Raw genomic sequence first — 18,011 nt, forward strand, 5'->3', positions numbered from 1 at the left:
CTACTACTGTGTTTTGGAGTGTTCTGTCCTGCTCTGAAAGCAGCTTTGACACTTTGGCCCATTTACACTCTGAGGAGCGGCCCCTCCCCCCTCGCTCTATTGATATGGTAAACAGTGCTTTACGCCGGAGCGAGAGAGCTTGCCACAGGCTTATTCATTAACATTCACAGGTAATGAGGAGTGGAACATCTCTAAAACTCACACACTCTGTGTTTGAGCATGTGAGATTGTCATCAGAGGCCCTCCATCTGCTCACTTTCACTGATCGCTGTGTGTAATAGTGCAGGGCGCATTGGAGCAAGCAGCCAGATGGGGATTCAGATGGGCCAACTAGTAATAGATGAGTGCTAAAAACGATCTTTGGTTTATCACGTGAGGTAAATCTGCCCTACGATTGGATTTTGGAAAACCATGTGACAGTGAACCAATTCCAATTGGACACTCACATTGCGCACGTCATCACACAGCTTCTGTGAGGAGTACAAAGATGGCCGACGGCTGGCTCGAAAGTCCACGGAGTTACTTTTTTTGCTGAAAAGTTAAGTTTCTATCTCATATCATTAAGTTATTTAGAATTTAGTAAAGCTCGGTCTCAGCCGTCGTATACGACGGCGTCGGCCCCAAAGAGTTATGTTGCCGTTACCATGACTGAGTTCAGGCTCATGTTGCTCACACGAGTGAAATGTATGTTGTGTTTGATCTCTATCCTGTTTGTAGCTGAAATTAGAAGCACCTGCATGCATTATAGACAAAACGGCTGTGTGTGTGTGTGTGTGTGTGTGTGTGTGTGTGTGTGTGTGTGTGTGTGTGTGTGTGTGTGTGTGTGTGTGTGTGCAGCTTCGATCAGGGACAAACAGAGCACATAGTTGCTGTTTGGCATGCTTAGGTTTCTTCCTCAAATCATCAGATGGAGTTTTTCCTGACCAATGTCGCCTATGTGCTTGCTCTAGGGGTTGGTAAGGTTAGATCTTACTTGTGTGAAGTGCCTTGAGGCAGCCTTGTTATGATTTGGCTCTATATAAATGAAATAAATTGAATTGAAATTGAATGATGTATTTTGGGTGAAGGATGCACGCCACCAAAACATAATGCTGATAGGCCTAATAGTTTTGGAGAAGCTCCGAATATTATTGAACATTGCTAATTATATTTTGGACTTGCACGTCTTTCCAGTAGAGGGCAGTAAATCATCTTTATTTTAAAAGCGCAAGTGTAAGTACATATAATTGCAAATATGTAAAAAATAAATAAATAAAATACATATATGACACAAGAAAGTGAAAACACTTATTTCCATTGTGGTTCATTTAAAAATCTAATGGCAAAGAAGAGGTAATAATAAAATAATAATGATAATAACAATAATAATGATAATAGCAATACTGTGTATATGATATCAACAACCTAAACAATTTATAAATACATTAAGACAATAACAGGAAATAATAGGGTTGCATTCCCTTTATAAAAATTGAGGTCTAAGGTTCTAAAAACATTCTGCAGTTCTTAAAAACTGGGTGAATTGTGCAAAATCGAAATTGAGTGCAGCCACCAAAACACCCATTACAACTCTGAAAGTGTTAAAGGCTCATGTGGCTGTGACTGGAGAAATTGTGCATATTGCAACTTTTGTGTCTCCAGAGTAGGGAAACAGAGGATTTCCGAAAAAGAGAGATGTTAGATTTCAGCTAGTTTGCCAGAAGGCATATTGGAGACTAGAACCCAGACTTTATCTGTTGTCTTGTAACAAAACCTTCATCTGTTCCATTCCACCATGATGCTGTGACCAGTGAACACCAGTTTAATATTTTTATTTGTCATGTTGTAGAAAGTCATTTTCACCGAAAGTCTGATGACCATAATTTTAAAACTCCTGCATGAAATTATATGCACTACATGGAAGCTCAGTGATGAATATTTTAGAAAGCAGTGCCTCGTGTTGTCCTGCAGAGATTAGTAGCAATTTGACACCTGCCCTCCTTTTCTAGGTACATCAGCATCAGGACCGAGGTGAGACATTTCAGTGCGAACTTTGCCCTTTCACTTCTTCGCGTCACTTTAGCTTGAAGCTTCACATGCGTTGCCACCAGCACTTTCCCCGCACAGACATCAAGGTGAAAGAGGAGCACACCACCGACACAGAGGGTGAGGGCTCCCTGGTGGGTGACAGCAGCTCTGCAGACCTGAGAGGGACTGAGGCCTCTCCGCTGCACACAGATGCTCAGCAACAGACTTCCTCTCCAGTTGAGGCTTCATCTAACCATGTCCACATCAAGGAGGAGCCACAAGAAAGAGACCTGTCTGTGCTTTCGCCTTTCACCATGTGTAGGGAGCGACCCAGCAGTAGTGCCAACTCATTGGACCTGTCTGGAGTTGGAGTGGGAGTCATATCCAGTCCTAGCGGTCCAACCGCCTCCTCGCTCTTCAGCCCCGATATCACTACCAAGACAGCCACTGACCTGCTGATGAAGTTGTCAGGTGAGCATAAATTGTTTGGAAATTTATGAATGCAATCCAGAAAATTTGTGAATACATACTATACGGCTTTGAGAATGGGTGTATCTATATGCCATCACTGATGATGAAAACTGTTAACCACTGTACTTTTTGTGCTGCAGCTAAGTGTGATTATGTCTACCGGATATGTTGACATTAGCTCCATCAAATAGTATTCCCTTGAGAAACATAACACTGCCTTCCAGGTTATGTGGGAGGTCAGAATTTCCCAGCCTTTGTCCTCAAGGTGTCCCAGCTTTCTGGTACAAAATGTAAACAAGTGGCTGAATGAGCGTTACTACTTTAGTTATCAATGTTTGTGCATAAATGTTAATATACTGACATTAGATACACCTACACTGACTTCATTAGGTAGATGGGTGTCACTATGGTGTTCATAAACTGAGTATTGATGCTGCAAACAAGTAACCTGCTACCATCTGTACACCTTAATTTGTCTGTTAGCTGATTATTTATATCAACACCACACATGCTGCCATATTCAGTGTTATCAAACAAACAAGCACAGGGAATAAATTAGGTATACGTTTCTCAGTCAGATCTTGGACTTAAGTGCTTCTCCAATGCACTTGATTAAGTAAGATGTCAGAAATTTTAAGTTTGTGATATTTGTGTAATGCAGCTTAAGAAACTGGAGGACAATCTGAGCGTGTACCTCTGCCAAGGTCCATCAGTCATCTGTTTACATCCTCATCTCAATAGATGTTACTGAATCCATTACAGATGCATGATAATTTATCATGTCATGTCTGAGGGCTTGGACCTCATGTGCATTCAAGAGTTGTATTTTGTTTGTCCTGTACACACAGAAATTTGACCAGGTTTCTTGATTACCAAATTCCTTTTGATTTGTGTTGGGCGAAACAATGATCTATGCAGGAGCATTTTCATAATCTTCTCTTCAGTTTCTTAATTCCCATGTGCCATGCCAGATTTGGAAAATGCTCATAAATCCAGAAAATTACATAAATTACATATGTAAATGTGCTGATTGGTGTATGTGTGTTCATGAGAAGAGTGAATTACCATAAGTAACATCCTAAAATACCATATAAGGGCATGTGCTCCATACATGTGCTAGATGTGTTCAGTCAACACTGGGATCAGTGACAATGAAGAGGAACTTCACTAATTGGAGAATGATTTCCTGTTACAGAGAAACACAAACCAAAATCTGGATTTTTTTTTTTTTTTAATCATCATAAAAATTCTTGTTTTGAGATGCTACTGTTTTAGGTGCAATAACACAGCCAAAGAATGTGCACAGACTTTGAAAGAAATGCAAAGGGTAGCTGTGTTTGTGGAATTTGGTACAGATGTGCTGCTCTTGTTTGTTGTTGAGAGAAGATGTAAACTGTTGGAGCTGAACTCTGAGCTGCTATAGGAACAGTGGAGTAACAGCTCGCCACATACAGCGTCGATACTGTGCATCCAGAAAGTACTTACTCACAGAGCTTTATTTTTTCGACATTTTATGTTAGTCTTATTCCAAAATGGAGTAAATACATTTTTCTCCTCAACATTCTACTCACAACACCCGATAATGACACCATGAAAAAGGTTCTTTTTTTTTTTTTTTTTTTTTTTTTTTTGCTAATTTACAATTCCAATGACATTGGGACGTTGTGTGAAAATGTAAATAAAAACAAAACACAATGATTTGCAAATCATCTTCAACCTATATTCAATTGAATACACTACAAAAACAAGATATTTAGTGTTCAAACTGATAAACTTTATTGTTTAGTGCAAATATTTGCTCATTTTGAAATGGATGCCTGCAACACGTTTCAAAAAAGCTGGGACAGTGGTATGTTTACCACTGTGTTACATCACCTTTCCTTCTAACAACACTCAATAAGACTACACACAGTCTTACACATCTGTGATGGCACCATCAATGCTGAAAGGTACATCCAGGTTTTGGAGCAACACATGCTGCCATCCAAGCAGCGTCTTTTTCAGGGACGTCCCTGCTTATTTCAGCAAGACAATGCCAAGCCACATTCTGCACATGTTACAACAGCGTGGCTTTGTAGTAAAAGAGTGCGGGTACTAGACTGGCCTGCCTGCAGTCCAGACCTGTCGCACATTGAAAATGTGTGGCGCATTATGAAGCACAAAATACGACAGCAGAGACCCTGGACTGTTGAACAACTGATTCGTACATCAAGCAAGAATGGGAAAGAATTCCACCTACAAAGCTTCAAAGGTGATGTAACACAGTGGTAAACATACCACTGTCCCAGCTTTTTTGAAACGTCTTACAGGCATCCATTTCAAAATGAGCAAATATTTGCACAAAAACAATACACTTTATCAGTTTGAACATTAAAGATCTTGTCTTCGTGGTGTATTCAATTCAATATAGGTTGAAGAGGATTTACAAATCATTGTATTCTGTTTTTTTTACATTTTACACAATGTCCCAATTTCACTGGAATTGGGGTTGTATAAATAAAATGAAAAACTAAGGGCCCGGTCCCACTGGGGAGAGGATTATTTGCGCATGAATTGAGTATACAAATTACGGGCGTTCGTTGTCGTACGTAACGAAAGTGGCCAAAAATGACAAATGTCCCAGGATGAATCACAGATATATTCATAATTTATAGCGAAGATATGATGAACAATCACGGATATATAACGCATGTATTGATGAAACTGATTAGATGCATTGCGATTATCACGGCAGTATTACGGATGTGTTGTGAGTGCATTGTGCACGTGTTGTACGTGCACGGCATCTGCATTGCGGTCATAAAAGAAGCGCACTCAGGTCTTTCGGCATCACTATTCACAACAACACCACAGCCAAAAAATCTCCTTTAACAGTGGAATATCCGGATAAAATGCTGAAACCGACTTCTTCTGAAACTTCTCTGTTCTCTCACGACGTCCTGGATCAATAGAGCCTGAAATGTTGAGGTTTTCAGCTTGAAACAGGCTGACGACGGCGCCTGGGAGTGCTGCACGACGTCTCGCTCCGTGGGAAGTCCTTAAAGCGACAGTATCACCTCAAAATCTCTCATCAGCCGTTAAAATTTTCACCGAAAACCAGCTTAATTTTTCGAACCGTGTCCGCTTCGATGTGTCTCACAGGTTTAGAAAAAATTTTGATCAAACAAAGCGCCAGTCTCAGCAACTTATCAGACAAAGGAATTCCGACGAGGGGCTGGATGACTCCTCCCACAAGGAGTGCTCACAGGCGAATGACGTCACCGACAGGCGTGGAAAAACTCACGCATGCGCACGAGGGTTCAAGCATGTCTGACGTTAAAACATATGAATGAAATCCATATAGTTTTTGAAAAAAATAAAAAGGACCTATGCTTTATTGACAGACCTCGTATAGTACTTTGGGTTTACGTGACATGTTTGTTATGCATTCGCAGATTGTCCACAAATCAGATGTAATACAAATACTTTATTTGTGGCCAATCTGTATGCATTCGCTACAACTTATTTTAGTTTGTGATGTGGACGTGATAGGCACGCTCTATATCTGTTTTACACACTGTCCCAGTCACTGCCAAGCTGCAAATCCCCGTCAGTTACGGATATTAGAGGATAATGGCAGATATACAGCGCATAGATTGAGTATGTATTGAGTATCCGCAACCAAAGTTTTCTGCAGCTCAAAAATCCTGGCAACGGACAAACGTGCCTCTGTGGATAATTGCAGACGTGTGCGGGTGTCGGCCGACTCATACAAGCATGTTTCACTCATATTGTGACTGTTTAGCAAATATGAGCCAATTTTGTGCGCAATCCATACGCAAATCTTCGTAAACGCCAGTGGGACCGGGCCCTAAGAAATCACGCATACGTAAGTATTCACACCCTTTGCTCAGTACTTTGTTGATGCACCTTTGACAGCAATTACAGCCTCAAGTCTTCTTGAATATCATGCGCACCTATCTTTGGGCAGTTTTGCCCATTCCTCTTTGCAGCACCTCTCAAGCGCCATCAGATTGGATGGGGAACATCAGTGCACAGCCATTTTCAGATCTCTCCAGAGATGTTCATTGGGATTCAGGTCTAAGCTCTGGCTAGGCCACTCAAGGACTTTCACAGAGTTGTCCTGAAGCCACTCCTTTGATATCTTGGCTGTGTACTTCGGGTCATTGTCCTGCTGAAAGATGAACTGTCACCCCAGACTTTTTTCATATTGTCATTATTGGTATTGTATGTAGAATTTTGAGGGGAAAATGAATTTCATCCATTTTGGAATAAGGCTGTAATATAAAAAAAAATGTGGAAAACGTGCTGCGCTGTGAATACTTTATGGATGGACCGTATATCAGAATACAGGGACAGGATTACCGGTATGCATATTAAACATCTTATGACAGTACTTCGATAATATCCTGAATATAAAGTGCATACAGGCAGTGTATCAGAAAAGGATTAGGCAACATTTGGGCAGCATGGTGGCTTAGTGGTTAGCACTGTTGCTTCACAGCATGAAGGTCATGGGATCGATTCCCACCTGTGGCCTTTCTGTGTGGAGTTTGTATGTTCTCCCCGTCTTTGCGTGGGTTCCCTCCGGGTGCTTCGGCTTCCTCCCACATCTAAAGACATGCAAGTTAGGTGAATTGGAAACTGTTAATTTTTCAGGTCTCCCTTGTAAAGGAAATCTCTATCTCAGTGGGCGTAACCTCGTTAAATAAAACAATTTGGAGGTCAGAGATCATTTTGATTAGGTGAGGTCAGGTTACAGTGAATGGTGACATAATTGCTTTTACACATGCTGATTCAGCATTTAACGATCAGCCATGTAAGGTGTGAGGGTGCACGACTCTGTTTATATTCATAATTAACATGTCATTCCTTTGGAAAAAAAAAACCAAATGATGTAGATTTTCTGTCATTGTCGAAGTTATAGTATGACATTTTTATAAGCTAATGTAATGATGCAGCATTTTTTTTAATGAACTTAACAAGCTGCTCTAAGGCATGCTGAAGCCAAACCATGTTTAGATGCACTCCCTCACGCTGCTGAATATCAAAGGATGAGCTCTGAGATGATGCCAAGATTGATGGGAAAAGGTTGACCAGGGTTCAGCACTGGGGTCGAGGATATAGCTGCCACTGTTCCACTTAATGCTGTGTAATTAGATTGAGATCTTGAGCAAGGATGAGAGGGGCGGGTGAAAAATCCTCGGAACATTAGATTAATTAAAAATTTATGCATAATTCATAATTAAAAAGGAATTCATAATTTGAGATGATTAGTGCCCTCGGCACCGTCCTGTCACCCTGTCAGGATGCACAGGGACTGGCCTGCCTTAGTTAACTCCCTCTCGATCTCGCATGCCCCAGCTCCACATGGATGCCCCCTGGGTGCCAGTTGTACTCAACTCCCAGACTGCACAATCAAGCATAGGCAAGTCCCAGATGAGCCAATATGGCTCCTTGCAATGTCAGTCCAGTGTCAAGTGGTGGACATTTACTTCAGGGCATCTTTCAAGGGGAGTGAGGGAGGATATAAAAAGAGAGGATGAGACGATAGTGAACTTGAATGTCTGTTGATAGGTTTTAATGAATATTGGTTCCTTGATCACAAAAGTTCTTCCTTTGTTGGAGGATAGAGGGTTATGAAACTTAAAAGAACTGGGCCCAGATCTTTGTGAGACTTAGCCATGCCACAGTGCAGCCAGGGAGAGAGAGGTGAGGAAGTTCCTCCTGGGACCTCTAGACTCTATTTCTTTTGACCTCCCTGCCAACCCAGATTGAGTGTATACACGGGCAGCTCAATCCCTCCTGCTTTTACACTGCTGTCTCTGTGTCTCGATCCCATAAGGCCTGTGAGAGGGGAGGAAGATGTATGAAAAGCTGTAGCAGGAAAGATAAAGAGATAGTGACAGCAAGTCATGGGGGGGGTTGGGGGTGTACGGTAAAGAGGGAGTTGCAGCACTTTCCCCACGCTTTAAAAAAAAACTGTGAACTTTTCCTGACCTCTAACATAATAAGCATATCTTTCTTTTTTTTTTGGTTTGGGGGGGGGGGGGGGGGTGGAGGAGTTGGCAGTCCTGCTTTCCATTGAATGTTATAGTGATACCCTTTGATTCTTATCCTTGCATGCTGACACAACCGTTAGCTATCTAGTGTGATCCACATTTTGATTCAGAGATGAAAGCTACCGAGGCACTTTGAAATGCACAGCCCCTACCCTATGCCCAGTGGACCCTGAGTTAATAATGACAGTGGGCACTGCACACCCTCCAAACACCACCCCGCCCCCCACTGTGGTGACACAGGCACAACGAGTTTGACCCAGGCTTGGTGTGAATAATTGGCATGCAGGAGGCTGTGGGGAGGTGTTGCATCTGTCATGATGCCTCTGCAGTTGTCTTATTTATCTTATTCCTTGGAGAGGATCTTCCATGCTGTGTTTTGTGACAATGCACAGGCAGAATTGAAAATAGTTTACATGGATTACTGTCTAGAAGGGTACCATTCAGAAGTGAGAAGACTTTTTTTTTACGTTGGGAGGTGTTTGCATTGGAATCACAATGTCTAAGCTAGAACCCAGTGGTATTTTAGGTTATAGTTATGGTGATGTTTATTAATGAGTGTACTCAGTACTACGGTCTCCGTGGAAAATATGAGACCAAGACAAGACCTAAGTATTACTTCTAGGAGAAAATACATTTCCAAGTTTCATGACATGTCACACAATGGTAGTGTATTGTGTGAAATATGTGCAAGAAAATAATTCCACTCTAGCGTTTTCAAGGAGAGATAATTGGAATTTTGTGTGCAATTGATACATCGTATGATATTGATTTCATTAGCACAACTTCTGAGATCCTTCTTTTTTTATACATTATGTTCATCAATTACATGTACAAAGGTAGACCCATTCTTAGTTTAGGTTTATTATTTATTAAGCATTGTATAAACTGAGGAAAACTACTGGGCTCAATTCAGTGGTCCACTGCATACCCCCATGTCTGATTCAACAAGGTGGTGCAATTCTTGAACAAATGCTGCAAATCAAAGTTTGCAGCATTTTGAGCCATTTTTCTTTTTCATCTTGTTAAACACTTGTAAGTGTATTTCATACATGCAGTTTTTAAATGACTTCCTTTCAGTTGCTGTTGATATTTCTTGGTCTGCTCTTGGAAAAACATCAGCTAACTTGCTATAGGGTTTAATTTACAAAAGCTAGTGTGTGATAATTTGATTTGTTAATTTGATGATTTGTTTTGCAGAAAAACCTCTCTATGCCATTGCTTCTATATTAAAATGGTTTTAATGTGAAGTACATTTGTTAAAGTTAGTTGGCAGCTGTAGCATTACACATTTAACTTTACAGCCTGCAGCAACAGTAATGACTGTTCATAGCAGCTCTCAATTAATTAGTATTTAAAAAGTACCTTCAGAAAATGCCAGATGCGGTGGACTCCAGCTTTACCCCAGTGGCTTGCCAGGTGGTTGTAACTGTTTGACAGGGAAACCCTGTGCAGGAGGTTGGCTTGTAGAAATACTTGGACTTTCGCTGCACCATTTTTCATCAATCCATGCAAGCCCAAAATATTTTGAAATGTGAGTTTTATCTTTTGTCTTTTTGTGAACATCTTGAATTAATCTGTGCTCCTTGCTTTCCAGCTCTGCATGAGCAGACACAGATGGGCCTTTTGTGTGCGACCTCTGGTCCATACATCCTCACTGCAGCCGTCCGTATCAGTATCCAGTGTCTAGCACACTGTCAGCTATCATTGAGTTCTCAACCTACCCCACGTAGTCTTCTGTATTTTTATTTTTTTTTTCCCTCCGGGAGAAAACAGTTACCAATTGTCAGAGGGGGAGCAGGCCAGTGTGACAGAGGTGGAAAGCTAATGAAGTTATCTGACGGCAGCCATGCCCACAGAGTGAGAGGTGAGGTGGACTGGACAAGCGTCTGGCAGTGAGACGGATGAGGTCTGAGAGGGAGAGAAACGAGAAAGATTGGCAATGGAAGTAACGTTGGTGGCAGGTGTCAGAAGGGTGTGATAACACAGAGACAAACAGATAGCAATGAGAACCAGCTTTACAGTACCATGAACATGGAGCTGACATTGTCCTGGGTCATTTAAAGGCAGGAATATCACTACAGAAAAGCGCAGTCACCTAGAGAAGTCCATTTTCCCCTCAGATCTGTTTTCTCCTCACAAGATGATGTGTCAGAGTGGATTTTGTATTATGATTGGAATATCCTGTAGATGAAAACTGAATGTGTCTGCTTGGCATCTGGGATTTTATTGTTCCTATTGCTACAGTACTCTTGTTATTGAACCATTGGCTTGGAGGGATTAGACTACTTAATAATTCATTGGTCTCTGTAACGGATTCTAAGTGAAAATGCACTCTATTTTTAGTGATAATTCAAAAGGTCAGTGTGAGTGCACATCCCGAGATGTTTTTTGTGGCAGTGAGGCTACAGAGAAGAATTTGAGAATCTAATTTTGTTGGAGTTCGTCTTTACACTCAATTATGTTGGGCACAGCTTCTGTTTTTTGATGCAGTGTAGTTGGACAATTCCATCATCCACCACTGATGGTTGACAGACATCACCATGTGGAGCCACAGTCATGATGCTAAGCCCACCACCTTGCCACACACAAACACACAGTAATTCTATTGTCCCTGTGATAATGTAAATGTTTTGTGAGTATATGTATTTGAAGTTTCAGCCAGAGAGTGCACAAATGAATGATGATGATGTCTTTATTTCTGTAGGAAATAGCTGGGATGTGTTGTGGCAGTCTGTGAACCATGGGCAAGCTGAAACGAGCCAAACAGTCCGTGAGCCATGCACAGGCCAAGTGTCCTGTGGCGAGATACTGTGTTGCTTGGTGCGCAAAGAAATGTCCAATTTTTACTCCGCGCACAGAAAAAATGAACTTGAAGCATCACGAAGAGTTCCACTTTCTGTATAGAAACGTGGCTGGGCACGGGCTGAAATGAGGCATGTGCTTCTGCCAAATGTCTTGATTTTTTTTTTTTTTTTATTATTCCATTTATTTTGGAAGACCAGCATTTCCATAGAATGTAAACCACACAGTTCACATTCCAGCTTGAATCATTCAGAGAGGATGATGTAAAATAAAAAACTTGCGGCCCATGTCCCGTGCTGCAGCCCCTCTTTGCGATGTAAAGTAGACACTGTGGTTTTTCCAGTTAGGTTGACACTGCCCAGCCCCAATGTAATATGACATAGAGTCAGACAGTTGTGGTCATTTGTTTACATACATTGCTCATGGACATGAGTGGCATGGTAATATTGGGCTTTCAGTGATTTCTAGGAGCTGTTCTTTTTCTTGGGCAGGCAGTTTATAATAGAAAATTACCCATGAATTTGGTGCACTAACTTATTTAGTTTGTGATTGGATTTCAGATATCAACACAGGATCAACATTATATATACAGGATATGTTTGCATCACACCCTAATATTTGATTGAATGTTTCACCTTGACAAGATGCTTGTGATCGTAACTGGTCTAGAATTTCTGGTTCAGATATTTGAACTCCTTTTTGGCATAACTGGTAGAGTTTTTTATGTCTGCCAAGGATGTAATGATCTGCATTTATTTATTTGTCTGTTATTAGGATTATGCCAAAACTACTGCACAGATTGTGATTAAGTTGTCAGCACAGATAGATATTAGGCCATGGAAGACTCCACTGAATATTGGCGGTGATCCAGATTCTGGATCAGGAATTCAATTTTTATGATTCACTTCCAATAAATGCAGGCCTATGCCTTGGTGGTTCTTGGGTTGTTTCTAACCATCTGAAAAAATGTCCCGTCAGCTGATGGTGACATTTTTCTTTCTGACTTTGGCAAGTGGCTATACCTCCTTATAACTTTTATTTGCATGAATCTGTGAAGGCTCTCAGTTGTCCAGGTGGTTTCCATAGTAGAGAAGCTTGAATCTTCGACTGGACTAGGTTGCTTGACGCGAGGACATTTCACTTCAAGACAAAAGTCAGACTACCAGAGCAAGAATTTAGCTGAGGAAGCTTCTGCAATTTGAAGCGAAACATCCTCGCATCAAGCAACCCAGTCCAGTCGAAGATTCAAGCTTCTCTACTTTTATTTGCATGAAGTTGTTTGAACTGAAGACCTTGGAATCTGCAGTTGTTTAGAAATGAGTCCAAAGGACGTGCGTTGCGTGCGTGCGTGCGTGCGTGTGTGTGTGTGTGTGTGTGTGTGTGAGAGATTCTCTTTCTCAAATCTGGACAAAGCTCTTAGGTGTTTCTCGTGTAGTGTGTGTGGGTAGTCCAGAAAAGCTACTAACTATTATACATCACTAGGGTTGGGTATCGAGAACCGGTTCTTTTCGGGTATCGTTAAGAAATGATTCAATCCACTGACATCAGTAGCCTTTTTGCTTAACGATTCCCTATTGGTCCTTCAGAGTGGCCGTTGTTTTTGAGGGTGTTTGTCTGGAAAATGATCACGTCTCTATGTTCATTGCAGAACCCCTGCAGGGTCTGTAATCAACCGTTTCTGCAGCATGGCTCTCCTTTGAAGCTTGAAGCAATGAAGCATTGATCCAACCCACTGCTTTGTTTGTTCTTTGTTTCATTTTATGTAAATTTTTCCCTGCTAAAACCCCAAACAGCATATGTCTGTGAGTAATATTTACCTTTTTTATGTTAAACCGACCTGTTATGGTCTTCTGAAACAATTGATAGATGTATTTTATAACTTAAAAACGGGACCAATGCTAACAAGTTAGCATGTCTATGGCGTTTTCAATTTTAAAGTTAGCATTAAGCTGTTTGCATTGCAGCACCTTTGTGTGCATTTGTTTTCTGTATAATTGTCGTAAGAGTCAAATGTATTACAGATCGTAATATTTTTTACATTTATTTTTGTTTATATATTAATAATAATAATAGCAACAACAACAATAGTAATAATAACTAATGCTACAATACAATTTTAGAGAGAGACAAAAAGAACCTGATTAAAAACACAACAGAAAATATAAAACCAACTTAATAATAACTATCCATCCATCCATTTTCTTCCGCTTTATCCAGAGTCGGGTCGCGGGGGCAGCAGCTCAAGCAAACCCGCCCAAACCTCCCGATTCTCACACACACCTCCCCCAGCTCCTCCGGGGGAACCCCAAGGCGTTCCCAAGCCAGCCGAGAGATGTAGTCCCTCCAGCGTGGCCTGCGTCTTCCCCGGGGCCTCCTCCAAGTGGGACGTGCCCGGAACACCTTTCCAGCGAGGCGTCCAGGGGGCATCCGGAAAAGATGCCCGAGCCACCTCAACTGACTCTTTTCGACGTGGAGGAGCAGCGGCTCGACTCGAGCTCCTCTACTTGAGGCAAGGACACTCCACCGACCTGAAGAGGGCAAAGCACCTTTTTCTTGTTCGAGAACCATGGCCTAGGATTTGGAGGTGCTGATTTTCATCCCGGATGCCTCACACTTGGCTGCAAACCGCCCCAGTGCACGCTGAAGGTCCTGATTTGACGAAGCCAACAGAACCACATCACTCGCAAACAGCAGAGACAAGATTCTGTGGTTCCCAAACCAGACCCCCTCTACACCATGGCTGCGCCTAGAAATTCTTTCCATAAAAATAATGAACAGAACCGGTGACAAAGGGCAGCCCTGGCGGAGGCCAACGTGCACTGGAAACAGGTTTGACTTACTACCGGCAATGCGAACCAAGCTCCTGCTGCGGTCGTACAGGGACCGGATAGCCCTTAGCAAAGGACCCCGGACCCCGTACTCCCAGAGCACCCCCCCACAGGGTGCCCCGAGGGACATGGTCGAACGCCTTCTCCAGATCCACAAAACACATGTGGACTGGTTGGGCGAACTCCCATGAACCCTCGAGCACCCAATGGAGCGTGTAGAGCTGGTCCAGTGTGCCATGACCAGAATGAAAACCACACTGCTCCTCCTGAATCCGAGGTTCGACCATCGGTCGAATTCTCCTTTCCAGTACTCTGGAATAGACCTTACCGGGGAGGCTGAGGAGTGTGATCCCCCTATAGTTGGAACACACCCTCCGGTCTCCCTTCTCAAACAGAGGGACCACCACCCCGGTCTGCCAATCCAGAGGCACTGTCCCCGATCGCCACGGGATGTTGCAGAGGCGTGTCAGCCAAGACAGTCCCACAACATCCAGAGACTTAAGGTACTCAGGACGGACTTCATCCACCCCAGGAGCCCTGCTACTGAGGAGCTTTCTAACCACCTCGGTGACTTCGGCCTGGGTAATGGATGAGTCCGCCTCCGAGTCCCCAGTCTCTGCTTCCTCTTCGGAAAACGTGACGATGGGATTGAGGAGATCTCGAAGTATTCCTTCCACCGCCCGACAACATCCCCAGTCAGGGTCAACAGCTCCCCACCCGCACCGTAAACAGTTCTGGTGGAGAGCTGCTTCCTCCTCCTGAGGCATTGGACGGTTTGCCAGAATCTCTTCGAGACTGACCGATAGTCCTCCTCCATGGCCTCCCCGAATTCCTCCCAGACCCAAGTTTTTGCCTCTGCAACCACCTGTCAGCTGCCTCCAGAGTCCCACCTACCAACAAAGATAAGTAGGACTCCTTCTTCAGCTTGATGGCATCCCTTACTTCCGGCGTCCACCACCGGGTTCGGGGATTGCCACTGCAACAGGCACCAGAGACCTTGTGACCACATCTACGAGCGGCCGCATCGACAATGGAGGTGGAGAACATGGTCCACTTGGACTCCATGTCTCTAACCTCCCCCGGGATCTGGGAGCAGCTCTCCTGGAGGTGGGAGTTGAAGACCTCGCTGACAGAGGGTTCCACCAGTCGTTCCCAGCAGACCCTCACGATACGTTTGGGCCTGCCAGTTCTGACCGGCTTCCTCCCCTCCCAGTGGATCCAACTCATCACCAGGTGGTGATCGGTCGACAGCTCTGCCCCTCTCTTCACTCGAGTGTCCGAGACACGTGGCCGAAGGTCAGATGATATGACTACAAAGTCAATCATCGACCTCCTGTTCAGGGTGTCCTGGTGCCACGTGCACTTATGGACACCCTTGTGCTCGAACATGGTGTTCGTGATGGACAAACTGTCACTAGCACAGAAGTCCAACAACTGAACACCACTCGGGTTCAGATTGGGTAGGCCGTGCTTCCCGATCACCCCCCTCCAGGTCTCACTGTCGCTGCCCACGTGGGCGTTGAAATTCTCCAGGAGAACAATGGTGTCCCCAGTCAGAGCGCTATCTAGTACCCCTCCCAAGGACTCCAAGAAGGTTGGGTACTCTGCACTGCCCCTCGGCCCGTAGGCCGAGACAACAGTGAGAGACCTGTCCCCGACCCGAAGGCGTAGGGACGCGACCCTCTCGTTCAATGGAGTGAACTCCAACACATGGTGACTGAGCTGGGGAGCAATAAGCAATGCACCCCCAGCTCTCCGCCTCTCCCCATGGGCAATGCTAGAAAAATGAAGCGTCCAGCTCCTCTCCAGGAGTTGGGTACCAGAGCCCAAGCTGTGCGTGGAGGTGAGCCCGACTGTCTCTAGTCGGTATCTCTCAACCTCCCCTCACAAGCTCAGGCTCCTCCCCCCCCAGCAAGGTGACATTCCACGTCCTAACAGCCAGGGGCTGTGAGCATGGACCGGGCCGCCGGGCCACCCGCCCTCGACCGCCACCCAATTCTCTCTGCACCCGACCCTCATGGCCCCCTCTGCAGGTGGTGGACCCACAGGAGGGCGGACCCACGTTGCTCTTTCAGGCTGAGCCCGGCCGCGCCCCATGGGCTAAGGCCCGACCACCAGGCGCTCGCGCGCGAGCCCCAGCCCCAAGCCTGGCTCCAGGGTGGGGCCCCGGCTCCGCCATACCGGGCGACATCTCGGTCCTTGATTTTTTACTAGTCATGGAGGTTCTGACCTGCCCTTAGTCTGACCCGTCACCTAGGACCTGTTTGCCCCTGGAGACCCTACAAGGGGCACAAAGCCCCCGACAACATAGCTCCTAGGATCATCCGGGTACGCAAACTCCCCCACCACGATAAGGTGGCAGCTAGAGGGGGAGTAATAATAATAACAATAATATATATACACTCAACAAAAATATAAACGCAACACTTTTGGTTTTGCTCCCATTTTGTATGAGATGGACTCAAAGATCTAAAACTTTTTCCACATACACAATATCACCATTTCTCTCAAATATTGTTCACAAACCAGTCTAAATCTGTGATAGTGAGCACTTCTCCTTTGCTGAGATAATCCATCTCACCTCACAGGTGTGCCATACCAAGATGCTGATTAGACACCATGATTAGTGCACAGGTGTGCCTTAGACTGCCCACAATAAAAGGCCACTCTGAAAGGTGCAGTTTTATCACACAGCACAATGCCACAGATGTCGCAAGATTTGAGGGAGCGTGCAATTGGCATGCTGACAGCAGGAATGTCAACCAGAGTTGTTGCTTGTGTATTGAATGTTCATGTCTCTACCATAAGCCGTCTCCAAAGTCGTTTCAGAGAATTTGGCAGTACATCCAACCAGCCTCACAACCGCAGACCACGTGTAACCACACCAGCCCAGGACCTCCACATCCAGCATGTTCACCTCCAAGATCGTCTGACACCAGCCACTCTGACAGCTGCTGAAACAATCGGTTTGCATAACCAAAGAATTTCTGCACAAACTGTCAGAAACCGTCTCAGGGAAGCTCATCTGCATGCTCGTGGTCCTCATCGGGGTCTCGACCTGACTCCAGTTCGTCGTCGTAACCGACTTGAGTGGGCAAATGCTCACATTCGCTGGTGTTTGGCACGTTGGAGAGGTGTTCTCTTCACGGATGATGCGAAGGAGATGTGTTGCACTGCATGAGGCAAATGGTGGTCACACCAGATACTGACTGGTATCCCCCCCCAATAAAACAAAACTGCACCTTTCAGAGTGGCCTTTTATTGTGGGCAGTCTAAGGCACACCTGTGCACTAATCATGGTGTCTAATCAGCATCTTGGTATGGCACACCTGTGAGGTGGGATGGATTATCTCAGCAATGGAGAAGTGCTCACTATCACAGATTTCGACTGGTTTGTGAACAATATTTGAGGGAAATGGTGATATTGTGTATGTGGAAAAAGTTTTAGATCTTTGAGTTCATCTCATACAAAATGGGAGCAAAACCAAAAGTGTTGCATTTATATTTTTGTTGAGTATATATATAAAGAACCTGATTAAAAACACAACAGAAAATATAAAACCAACTAACAATGAACATAAATAAATAACTGTTTCCTGTGAACACTTAGTGACTCTTACACCTCCACTTCATCCCTGTTTCATTTAAGTTTAATGACATTTTGTTTTGGACAAACCATATTTTCAGTTTGTTAATTTCTTCAGTGATTTCCTCCAGAACTATCTGCCAAGCTAGAAAACTGCTGCATCCTAGTAAGAGCAGAATACTACTGGAATGAATTTGAATAAGGAAAGTTGGGGGGGGGGGTTCCTCACCAAAATGGATGCTGCACTCACTGCAG

The 18,011-nt window shown here is 44.0% G+C and overlaps 1 protein-coding gene across 4 annotated transcripts in view; it reads left to right on the forward strand.

Moving 5' to 3' along the window:
• znf827 (zinc finger protein 827) overlaps positions 1-18,011 on the forward strand; it is a 195,781-nt gene that overhangs the window by 81,597 nt on the left and 96,173 nt on the right. For all 4 annotated transcript variants that reach the window (XR_004565337.1, XM_034188774.1, XM_034188773.1 and 1 more), the window contains exon 4: positions 1,989-2,478. Coding sequence is in view for 3 of the 4 variants with exons in the window: in XM_034188774.1 (XP_034044665.1) it covers positions 1,989-2,478 (490 nt within the window). In the remaining variant the exon portion in view is untranslated. The remainder of the gene's footprint in view (positions 1-1,988; positions 2,479-18,011) is intronic.

This window comes from Thalassophryne amazonica, chromosome 15 (assembly GCF_902500255.1).
Source record: "Thalassophryne amazonica chromosome 15, fThaAma1.1, whole genome shotgun sequence".
Classification (NCBI taxonomy): domain Eukaryota; kingdom Metazoa; phylum Chordata; class Actinopteri; order Batrachoidiformes; family Batrachoididae; genus Thalassophryne; species Thalassophryne amazonica.